Source organism: Schistocerca nitens, chromosome 7 (genome assembly GCF_023898315.1).
Source record: "Schistocerca nitens isolate TAMUIC-IGC-003100 chromosome 7, iqSchNite1.1, whole genome shotgun sequence".
Classification (NCBI taxonomy): Eukaryota; Metazoa; Arthropoda; class Insecta; order Orthoptera; family Acrididae; genus Schistocerca; species Schistocerca nitens.
In genome coordinates, this window is record NC_064620.1 from 229,798,029 (window position 1) to 229,810,735 (window position 12,707).

At 36.9% G+C, this 12,707-nt stretch overlaps 1 protein-coding gene across 7 annotated transcripts in view; it reads left to right on the forward strand.

The window, feature by feature from the left end:
- Window positions 1-2,324, forward strand: part of LOC126194700 (focal adhesion kinase 1) — a 775,803-nt gene extending 773,479 nt beyond the window's left edge. For all 7 annotated transcript variants that reach the window (XM_049932927.1, XM_049932928.1, XM_049932925.1 and 4 more), the window contains one exon: window positions 246-2,324. In XM_049932927.1, the coding sequence (XP_049788884.1) occupies window positions 246-423 (178 nt within the window). In that variant the 3' untranslated portion in view covers window positions 424-2,324. The remainder of the gene's footprint in view (window positions 1-245) is intronic.
- Window positions 2,325-12,707: the final 10,383 nt, after the last annotated feature.

A 12,707-nucleotide genomic window follows, 5' to 3' on the forward strand; every position in this document is an offset into this window, starting at 1 on the left:
ACTATAGAGCATAATCATATGTCATTTCATTCATATGAATGGAAAAAAAATCCTGATCCGCTCTAAACATATAAAGTATGAAGTACAAAAACACAGACATCCTCTTTCCATTTGGTGATATTTAAGTAGCAAGAGAGAACCAAATCTCTGTACTATTCACTTAACCTTACGTATATGGTTTGGAGAAATGTATGTGTTTAGTATTTTTAATGCTGTAAATTGTCATTCTGCGGGTGGTTTTTCAGGGGTATGCTGTCAGCAGCTCACGTGCTGGCAATGGACGCCAAGAACTTGCTCGACGTCATTGATGCCGTGCGCCTGCGACATCCAGACGTCGATGCCCTGATGCGTGGTGCACCGCCCGACACGGGAGCTGCCTCTGCCGCAGCCCCCACACCTGCCCCCACGCCCGCCACCAGCTAGCGCAAGCAGGCCACGACCACCTGTGCTGTGAGTCCACCTCCGTGGTGTCGCTCCTTCTGGAGATGTGGGCTTTTCTTCTCAACATTCCTTAACTTTAGTTTTTTAAGTCTTTATTCTTGCTTGTATTCAGTTTGTGTTGAAACAGTATAAGACTCAGATGTGTGCTCATATGAGTGGAGGAAAACAAGAGAAAACAGTTTTTAATGATAGTCTGGCTTTCCTCTGAATCATCCTGTAATTCTAGATTAGATCATCCTCAAACATTTGCTTTTCAGAGGTTAAAAAGAAGACTGCTATCTTTTGTATGGTATATAAACCAGGAAATGCTCCACTGCCAACAGTAATCTGATTTTTACATTTTTTTTACTTTAAAATATCTTAAGTACCAAGGACATTAATTTATAAGTTTGATTAAGAAACTGTGCACTGTTTTTATCAATATTCACAACACTTCTGCCAGTGTAAATCTCATTCTTTGGTGCTCTATTTTTATAGATAAAATAGTTTGACAGAACAGAATGGTACTGTTAAGTAAAAATAAAGGAAATTGTGAACAGTTTCCTCATGTGTGTTATTGTCATCATCATCATCATCATCATCAATGACAGCATTGTGAATATTTGTTTTTTCACTTCATTCTGCAATCAGAAAGGAGTTTCAGTTTCACTTCAGTTTTCAATTAATGAATTTGACAGTAAACACTGTGGTTTTTCATGTTGTGTGTATTTTGGACGTAATGATGAGGAGTAAATGGAATTTTTGAAAAACAGACTTATTTTACACATGTATGTGTAAATACTGAAGCAAACAGTGACAGTGTAGCATCTTATAAATTATCGTGATTAGCCAGTTGAGAATGTTACAAATGAAAGTCTACTTTAATAAGATTATTTATATTCTTGTATGTGGCATCGCTAAGTGCTTTTATGTATTGTACACATATAAGAATATTTGTACTCTGCCTTTATACACAGCAAGCATAAATATTATTATCAAGAAAATGTTGCTGCAATATAAAGTTTTATGTACAGTCTTTATTTAATTGATTTGCTCAAGCTATATATCTGGTGTGTACAGAATACTGTTGTTAAGGCAGTGGAGTGTGACTGTAGCACTTTTGAATTCCGTGTGTGCTTTAGTTCTGAACTATGCAACACTTCAGACTCTGGCTAAACTTCTGCTGTCATTTTCGCCTTTAGTAGGCTAGTGGAAATTCAGATGTTATTGAAAGTAGTGTGTTTGCAACAGTATTCCTATTCATATTCATGTGTTAAGGGCAATACATAAAATACAAATGACCAGATGTAGAAAATTAGTTTTCAGCAAAGCCGTGAGATAGAAAAGTGTTGCGTTTTTCAGTTACTCAGCTAAATTATCGTAGCTTGTTTTCATGGATCCTTTGTTGAAGTGTAACCATAAAGATGTGTATTTGTATGTTTGGATTTTTATAGTGATTTTTTTGTTCTTGTTCTTTAGTTGCCTGCTGCCTTATTGTGCATGCAGTGAACTGGTGATACTACTTCAGCCCTTAAGAGCCAGACTGTTGAACCTCATTTGCTGTAGCCAAAATTTTATATGCCTCAGTAAATTTTGTTCCTCCTATTCACAGTGATAAAAAAACTTGTATATTATCTGTTTAGCAGTACTCAGTTGCTGAACTCATCCACTTAACTAGTCACAGTGTTGAATGAGTGTGTGCCTGATATCAGTGTGACAAGCACAGAATTGTGCTTTCCTGTGAGATATAACTCATAATTTATACCTGTCATAGGTAACTATGCTTGCCTTATGAGCAATGTCATTATCATTGTTGTTATTGTCATATTATTATTATTTCTGTTTTATTACTACTGTATTAAGAGTGCATTTGTCATCTTCAGAGTTTTAAAAAGAAATTAAACCAGTTTGTCTTTTGCAGAGAGATTTTCTTTATAAAGCAACCTTTGTCCAGTCACTATATCAGCAATACGATGAAAATTGAGGCAACAGTTTTAACAAAATCTGTAAAATAATATGAACACTAATTTAGGCAATTGCCAGGCATATTTCAGCACTACACATTCACTTTCCAGTTCTTACCCACATAATTCAAATAACATCAGTTGAATACTCTTTGAAAAAGGAATATGTTCAGTAACGTTACTGTGAGTTGAGAGAGGAGATATTGTTTCTCTCTCTCTCTCTCTCTCTCTCTCTCTCTCTCTCTCTCTCTCTCTCTCTCTCTCTCTCCCCCTCTCCCTCTCCCCCCCCCCCCTCCCTCCCTCACCCTTCCAATCACACATTTTGTTTCACATCTGTTTCTTACCATATTCTGAGTATGAGAGTTTTACATATTACATGCCTTCTGAATTTGAGACGAAGTGTACATGGAAGTTTCCCTTTTTTGTTCTACAGTGAAACAGAAACTTTTTATAAGCAAAAAAAAACTATTTTTGGTAACTGTCAATACATAGACCAGATCTCTGCATGGCAAGCTTCAGCATTAGTTGCCAGTAAATGTATTTCTCATACTTTTCAGGATGAAGGGAGCAAAATAATTTTTAAATAAATCCTGGTATTAACACTGTCAGTCAGTGATAGATTAATGAAACACAATTGTGGTTTTTGAGGGGGAGGGAGGCTAGTTTGTGACGAAGAGCATGTACACAAATAAAGTTGGCAACTGTAGTGACCATGTATTTGATAAGTGAAGGGACTTGACTACAACTTTTATTCCAATATTTAATGTTACCGATATGGATACTGTGAGTTAACGAGTATTGTGCTCTCATTTAAATATATGGCCGAAAGATTCAGCCTGCAGGAATTGTGAAACAAACCCTGTTGTCCAGGACTGCTTGCCACAAAGGGCACAGATTCACCATGAGATGGGGAAACTCATAGGCATCTATTGTCTAGTGAGGCCTAAGCGCAGTAGTGTGTGAGTGAGACAGACAAGAACCTATGTCACAAGGAAAGCCAGTAGAAGCCATTGGTGGCCGAAGAGACATAGCAGTGTTAAATATAGCGGACCTAAGATGGGTTATAAAGGGAAACATTTATGTAAACTATTTAATTCTGTAATAATGCAGGAAATCAAGCCACAGTAATTTTAATCTGCCATCCTCCATAAATTTTCATGGTGATCCCAATAAAACTTGAATATTGATCATATCTATAACAGTTTAGGATTTACTCTTAAAGTAACAGGTTATGTAACAAAGACCTGAATGCTAAAATCTGAACGCTTTGGTCAATCTTAATGATTGGCATATCATATAGAAGCGCATCATTAAAATGACAAACATTTTAAATATCAACTCTGTAACTTAATTTGTTTAAAAGATATACCGTAAAGTGGGGTGACTTTGAACATTTTAAATTCATTTTTCTAAATTAAACAGAAACTTCTCAAGAGATTGACATGAAAGTTTTTGGGAAGTTGCAAGATGTGTTGCTGAATATGATAAAACACATTATACATTCTTATTCCTCGTGCTTAGTTAATTTTTTTTTTAATTTTTCACTGTTCAATTTCACCCCATGGGTCGAGGTCACTTTTAACATGGAAACATTTGCCTATTCTGTGGGAGTCATGTCAATTACTGTTAAATGACACCCCTATCATATGAAACAGCATGGTATTTTGTATATAAATATAGTTTTCAAAGTAACTTATTTAGAAAAATTTGAATATTTTTTATGAGTTTTCTTTAATCACCTGAAACTCTTCGTATGATTATGGCATTATTTTGCCAATAATGGAAATGGGTGCTGAGCTAAGTATGAAATAAGAACATTATTTGAAAATAGGTATTTTCAAAACAGTCTGTAAGATTTTAACAAAAGTAATGAAATAAAGTTGTCACATTTTTAAGAAATACATCTTTAAACACTCTACAGGAAAGGAAGCTGCTGGGAAAGCGTGTCCACTAACAGATGTCAGAGACATCAAATTTAAGCTCAAAATAAAGCCTTCCCCTTCTATTTACCTTAGAATCAGGCAGAATCCTACAAATGTCATCTTTCTCAAAACCTGACACATTGGGAAAATTAGGCCACACACAAAAAAATAAACTTCATCTGATTCCACCTTGGAATGCCATTTCCTCAGAAGTTTAATTTCATCATCAGTGATAACATGTCCAACATAATATTTCACACTCTTCTTTGAACGAAACTTCAGTAAAAGATATTTTCCATGGAGCTGATGTGTCAAAGAATACAGAAAGCACTGTTCAAAGTCACCCCTTGAAAGACAAGCCTTCACATTTTATTTTTTTACGTCACCAAAGAATAAATATGATATTTTATGCTTTTTGTAAATGTTCATTCAAGTGTTAACCTTGCCCATAAAAACTCATTTCAAATTCTGAACTCAAAAATGCTTCTAATAATAGGCGAATGTTTTTGCGTTTGTGAAGGAACTTACATTTCCAGAAAATTATTTTATTTTTTGGCATTGGTATACAACATTATTTCATATCGACTATCCTATCATATGAATGTATTGATTACTGGTGATATTTAACAACTGTGACCTTATTTCCATATTTACACATTAGAGTGCAGCATTTACTTTAAAAAGGCGCTAAATTGCTGTTCAAAATCGCCCCACCTTTCAAAGTCACCCCGCTTTATGGTAGTAAATTTAAATTATCAGTATTTACAGTTAAACATCAGATCATCATTTCCTCGACACAAAACACATTGAACTATGGCAGCAAGACACCTTACTGAATCATTAGGTAATAGAATATTTGTTGTAAAGTTTAGTGCATAATAGTTACTTTTGTTATTTATTTATCAGAAAGCACATTGGTGAAAGGATAGTGGCTGTGGCATTCAAAGCTAAGAAGGAAATTGTATTGGTTTTATGTAAAAGAATTTAACTTTTATTATGTAATGGATATTATTGTTACTTTATTTAGAACGTGAAAGTGGTCAAGCTTTGATTATTTAAATATGTTAAAATGTAAAGTAATGTAGAATAAGCTGCAGCCAATCAGATGGACGGTTTCAGGAAAGGGAACTGCCCTAGTCAGTTGAGCGGCAATGCTCAGCACACCGGAAACACGGCCAGGGCGGGTAGACACAGTGCTGGTGCATACACGAAAGCGGACAGTTTAGCTGGAGACACCAAAGGGTACAGTTTGGATTGAGATGCGAAAGCGGTCAGTCGGTCTTTAGGCAGCTAGGAAGAGAAACGACTTAGAAAATTTCGCGTTGTGTGTTATCGCGGGACTTAGTCTATGAGTGGTGAGCAACCATGTGCCTGGTGTGAACTCTAACTTTTCCTGTAGATAACTTGCATTTTGTGATGATATTGTGAATGATCAAACTGTGTCAAATGGATATGCACTTGTTTGTAACAGTAACTAAATACGACCGCTTTCGCTATCAGTTTGCTTTCTGAATAAACATTATTCTAACCAAATAACATCTGTGTGGCCTACATCATTTGTGGGTTGTTAATTTAGCTCCTTATATTATTATTACTGTTGATATATGTTATATTAACTTTTTATTTTGAAAACTTGCAATCAGCCAGACAATTTAACCAATCACAAGTGTCTAATTTAGGGCATGTAATGTGACACATGCAGTTCAACCCCTAGCTGAGTTTGAGTGAAGATATTTCGATGAAGAGGAACCTCATGTGAGCCCGAACATCTATGGGGTGTTAGTTTGCAATACATGAGCATGTTCATTTTCTGCAAGGTACACATACATCATCTATGTAATGGAAATATTTGCTGTTACAGCATATAATCATCATCTTTGTCTTATACAGTAACATTGTGTTACTGTCTGCATAACATATCTGCCAATTTCATTTCCAAATAACATACTTTTGTATGAGGTTGAATAAATATAAAATGAAGGAAAGAATATGTGTGGAAATTACTTCTGCATTTAGTAGAGAAAGCTACATATCTCCTTGAGGGAAGCACATCACAAGTTTTGATTCAGGCCAGGCTTCATTGATGAAGTCTAGTAACACTACCTAGTGTTGTATAGTACTGTAATATATCCACCCAAGAACTGTTTACAATGATGCAGGATTTGTCAGCTTTATAACTGAAGAAATGTAAATCATATACGCAGAAATTTACAAGCATACAGGTGTATTTAGTAAAGATATGACAGGTGGTTGACTATGGCCTCACTGAAGGAATCATCCCAGCATTTTCCTGAAACAATTTTGGATAGCTGGATGGAACACGAACATTCATCCTCTTGAATCAGAGGTAAGTGTCTTAACAAATGCACTGCCACATTCAGTTTATACATACTTTCAACAAGTTGGTGTAATAACATGAAAAAGAATTGTACATTGTTCATTCAATATCTCAATGCTTTCTTTGCACATGCTATACACACTTGCAGATTACTTCAAAACCAAAGCCGTTCTTTCATGGCTCTATTACATCTCCGTATCTTTACTTCTGCCTGTCCGATGAAATGAGCCTGGATCACCTCATGATATGTTGAGCTCAGGAAGGAGTTGAGGCAATAGTATTACACAGTATCAGATTTGGGTATATGAATTTCTGATGATAAAAAAAACATGTGAATGCTTATTGTATGTCGGAAATGTTTTACTTGTTGGAAGACTAATGTATCAGCACTCAATTTCTGTTCACAGGCACTCAGAGAGATTCTGGGAAAATTTCCTACTAATTGTTTAGGAATTTTGGGCTATTTTCCACCATGTGATCAAATTTTCCACAGAATTATAGTTGCACCATAGGATAATGACCTTCAGCAGGACATAATTTTCTTTGTGTCATTGAATGGCGAGGAACTCTTTCAGTGCCCATCAAATTGTATCCAGTAGCACTGAGGCACAGAATGATGGACCTGTATGATTGTGCTAAATGTTCACTGTCAAACACATGTGAAGCAATAATTTTCTACGCTTTCACATGTGACTACTTGCACAAGATATTACAGTGCCATTAAGTGTGCCACATTGTATTCAGTGATCTGCTAGTCAGAAGCATTTGTTGTTGAGGGGGAAAAGTGATGACTACAGTAGTAAATTATGAACAGATGTGCATCTTCAGAAGAAGCCCAATTTGTGGCTTGTGGCATGAATGAACAAAGAATGTTCTGAGGATTAAGTCAATAAAATGTTGGTAAGCTTGAGGCAGGTAAATGTTCACCTATTTTCATATAAAGTTTCTTTTATCATTCTCAAGTTGAACTAGTTTGTCACTGTTTGGTCTACCCTTAATTTGTTAGATCATTGGTTGAGTGTATTTTGATGATGTCTCCACTGGTGTCTGGCAGCCATACTCATTAAGTTCTACATACTTCATCCCAGTTTTGATGTGTGCTTTCTGTGGTCTTCAGACATCCACATTGCTTGTAATTATAATTTCACTGGTTATTTAGATGATGTGATCACATGTGACAACAGAATGATTATCAAACTGTGGTGTGTTCTGTCAGAGTTAAATTTTCAGAATATACTGGATAGAATTCATGTTGAACTTCACTGTACAAACTGACATCTCTCCATTGAGTCTCATTTCATACTACACTAACAACCTGCCCTGGCCCCACATGGCTAACTTTAAGTATCTGATGTAGCAGTAATTTTGTTTAGCAGCCACTGTGCAATATTTATTGGCATTTGGAGAGACTTCTCATGGCAGTGATGGGAGACACAAGCTACCATGCTGCTGGGTTTGCCCAAAAGCATTGCCAGTGTAGCCTCCTGGTAGCGTTAGCTCACTCTGGCCTTGCATTGCAGTTACCTGCTTCCATTGCCCCCAAACCTTCCCCATAAATCAGTATATATATTAGTGAAAACCCTATCAAAATGTCAACAATAGTTCCTGAGGTTACCCCAAACATACAAACAGAAACCATGGTGAGGGACTTCAATTTATATATGAATAGAACAAGATGATTTACAAGACTGTCTTTTTATTATGATTGCTGAACATTAGCTTAAAGTGTTAGGTCTCTTTAATTTATTCAAGCATCGCACCAGTGCTTTAGGAAAAAGGAGGGGAAAAAATCTGTAGCTATGGAGTCAACACAGGAAAATTACAAAATTATTTTTTTGAGAACAAATGCTTAGTGACCAAATCTTTTTTACATGCATTTCTCTCAGGTATGCCCCCACATTGGGATCAGTGGATTCTCTCGCATGATCTCCCCTTGTCAAATGCGGAAAATGTAAGATCAACTTGTAAACCTGCAACTTTGGATAAATTTTTGTTGGTAACTTTTTATTTCAGTTTACCCATTTGAACAAACCATTCACAACATGAATAGTAAAGAAAACAATATAAAAAAAACTATTCTGTAGATGAAGTCAACATGTGATATGTTATTGTGCTAAATGTACCAACATAAAAAAAAAAGGATTTGCAGTATCTGTGATAGACTATCCTAGACTTTTGCTGCAGTTGCAGTATGATATCTGCCAAAGAGTTTGCCTTTACAAATGTCTGCTTGTGTCTGTGTATGTGCTAATGGATATGTGTGTGTGTGTGTGCGCGAGTGTATACCTGTCCTTTTTTCACCCTAAGGTAAGTCTTTCCGCTCCCGGGATTGGAATGACTCCTTACCCTCTCCCTTAAAACCCACATCCTTTCGTCTTTCCCTCTCCTTCCCTTTTTCCTGATGAAGCAACCGTTGGTTGCGAAAGCTTGAATTTTGTGTGTATGTTTGTGTATTTATCGACATGCCAGCACTTTTGTTTGGTAAGTCACATCATCTGTGTTTTTAGATATAGTTCTCATCCATATGTAGAAGACAAAAAGAATGAATATAACTTCTCTATGGTTCAAAAACAGGTGATGCTAGAGGGCTCCCATGAGAATGCATGAACTCCACAAAAATTTAAGGAATGATTAGCAAAGGACTAAACAGAACTTTTCGATTGACTCCTCAAATTTTTTGTTGTATTCCTGCATGTATACCTGACACTGATGCAGCATTGTCGTAACCATGAGCCCTGCACAACACAGTATCCACCCCATCTTTTTTGATATATCCTTCTCACACAAAAAAAAAGACGACCAAGAAGGATACTTGAATTTCCATAACGTTGTCTTCCATAAGGGCATATCCAATTATTTTACTCAGTTGGTCAGTTCTGCTTTCATAAACAGTCCTATCAAAAATTATTCCATAATGCTTATCTTAGAAACTAGATTAAGGAAAGGCAAACCTACGTTTCTAGCATTTGTAGACTTAGAGAAAGCATTTGACAATGTTGACTGGAATACTCTCTTTCAAATTCTGAAGATGGCAGGGGTAAAATACAGGGAGCTGAAGGCTATTTACAATTTGTACAGTAACCAGATGGCAGTTATAAGAGTTGAGGGGCATGAAAGGGAAGCAGTGGATGGGAAGGGAGTGAGACAGGGTTGTAGCTTATCCTTGATGTTATTCAATCTGTTTATTGAGCAAGCAGTGAAGGAAACAAAAGAAAAATTTGGAGTAGGTATTAAAATCCATAGAGAAGAAATGAAAACTTTTGAGGTTCGCCGATGACATTGTAATTTTGTCAGAGACAGCAAAGGACTTGGAAGAGCAGTTTGAACGGAATGGATAGTGTCGTGAAAGGAGGATATAAGATGAACATCAACAAAAGAAAAACGAGGATAATGGAATGTAGTCGAATTAAGTCAGATGATGCTGAGAGAATTAATTAGGAAATGAGACACTTAAAGTAATAAAGGAGTTTTGCTATTTGGGGAGCAAAATAACTGATGATGGTCGAGGATATAAAATGTAGACTGGCAATGGCAAGGAAAGCGTTTCTAAAGAAGAGAAATTTGTTAACATCGAGTATTGATTTAAGTGTCAGGAAGTTGTTTCTGAAAGTATTTGTGTGTAGTGTAGCCATATATGGAAGTGAAACATGGACGATAAATAAGTTAGACAAGGAAAGAATAGAAGCTTTCGAAATGTGGTGCTACAGAAGAATGCTGAAGATTAGATGGGTAGATCACATAACTAATGAGGAGGTATCGAATAGAATTGGGGAGAAGAGGAGTTTGTGGCACAACTTGATAAGAAGAAGGGATCGGTTGGTAGGACATGTTCTGAGGCATCAAGGGATCACCAATTTAGTATTGGATGGCAGCTTGGAAGGTAAAAATCATAGAGGGAGACCAAGAGATGAATACACTAAGCAGATTCAGAGGGATGTTGGTTGCAGTAAGTACTGGGAGATGAAGAAGCTTGCACAGAATAGAGCAGCATGGAGAGCTGCATCAAACCAGTCTCAGGACTGAAGACCACAACAACAACAACAACAACAACAACAACAATGTTTAGACTTTTTCATATGTGCAGTATGGGTGGCGGCCGCTGTGGCCGGGTGGTTCTAGGCGCTTCAGCCTGGAACCGCGCTGCTGCTATGGTCACAGGTTCGAATCTTGCCTCAGGCATGGATGTGTGTGCTGTCCTTAGGTTAGTTAGGTTTAATTAGTTCTAAGTCTAGGGGACTGATGACCTCAGATGTTAAGTCCCATAGTGCTCAGAGCTATTTTTTGTGCAGTATTTTTTTCCTTAAAATGTTCACCCAACACAAAAATAAAATAATTTTGTACCCCTTTTGACAAATAAGAAGGTACTCTCATTGACCCACCAGCAGTCACTTCAGGTTTTAAACAATGCCTTTTCAATACTAGATCATATTTCTCCATTAATGGCACCAGTTGTAAGAAATTTTCTCTGTCTTCTGATGAAACATCTTCATGATGACCATGGAAAGCAAGGTTTTGCTTGGCTAAAAACAGCATAATATCCAAAAGGCAATGCAAAATGTATCTCCACTTTTTGATCTTATCATTCACAGTTTTCTGGTTATCTTTGTCAATGGTTTTATTAAGTTTCAAGCAAAGAGAGTGTTTTCCATTTTTCTTAATTTGCTAAATGTTCAAGTGACAACTATTGGTTTGATGTCTTTGGATTCAATTACCAACACTAACAGAAGACAGAAATAAATTTATTTTTGTTGGTATTACCCTCAGAGGCAAATAAGTGACAGTAAAAACCGTATAGTTTCTTTGGTGATGGTGAGTATTGCATCTATTTCCATAAATATTCATCTTGTTCAAATGTGAGTAGAAGCACAACAAAGTAAAACAATGATGTGTTCCTTTTATGTGTGCACCTGGTACTCCTATAGGTTCTGAAAGTCCCTCCTTGTTTTGATATATTTAATTACCTTTTTCAGTAATCACAATTTTGATATGCGCGGGAACAGGTATTGAGCAATGTGCAGTATCATTTGATGAAGACAAGTCTGAGTTAGATGCATCAGAAATATCTGTTATTTATGTTTCATGCCGAACTCATCCCACACTCCATACATGAGTGGAACAGAAAGGAACCATAATAACTGGTACAATGGAATATACCCTCTGCCATGCACCTCATGGTAGTTTGCAGAGTATAGATGTAGATGTAGATGTGAGTAGGATGCAACACCTTCAAGGCACTGACTATTGAGGTAGATTGATTTTTATGATATTGGGCGAGTGCGGCAGAAAAAAAGCATTTTTCTACAGTTAGTTCCAACATATAAAATCTAAATGACTAGTGTTTTTAATTATCTATAATTTTTGAAAAAGTAATTTTTAGAATGAACTACTGTAATTAAAAAATTAATAAATCAATGTTAAGCACTTCAGATGTTTTTAAACTGTACTTGTAGTATACCTGTGTAGGGGGCATAGGTATGGCTGGCTCTGAGCACTATGGGACTCAACTGCTGTGGTCATAAGTCCCCTAGAACTGAGAACTACTTAAACCTAACTAACCTAAGGACAGCACACAACACCCAGCCATCACGAGGCAGAGAAAATCCCTGACCCCGCCGGGAATCGAACCCGGGAACCCGGGCGTTGGAAGCGAGAACGCTACCGCACGACCACGAGATGCGGGCGGCATAGGTATCAAAAGGCGTTACGTGAAGAATAATTGTGTGTAGCAAACAACTGATTATCATTCTACAGTTTTTAAGTTTCATGCAACATTTTACAAAAATTCTTAAAATTCTGACTGCACCCACTGACAGTTACTAAGGCATTATAATAGGTAAGCAGGTATCTATGTTTATATTTTGTATATGTGTGGGGTCTGGAACTCTAAAATAAATCTTATTTACTGAAGATACTTTGGCCTCATTTGGGATTTGATTAAAAGTTGTCTGGTTCCAGGGAGACCATGAGAATTGGAGGCCCTGCCCTCTGGACGAAAGGAGGCCGCACATGGGCCACCCTCCTCCAACCCTCTCACCCCCCCCCCCTCCCCCCACCCAGTCTGCT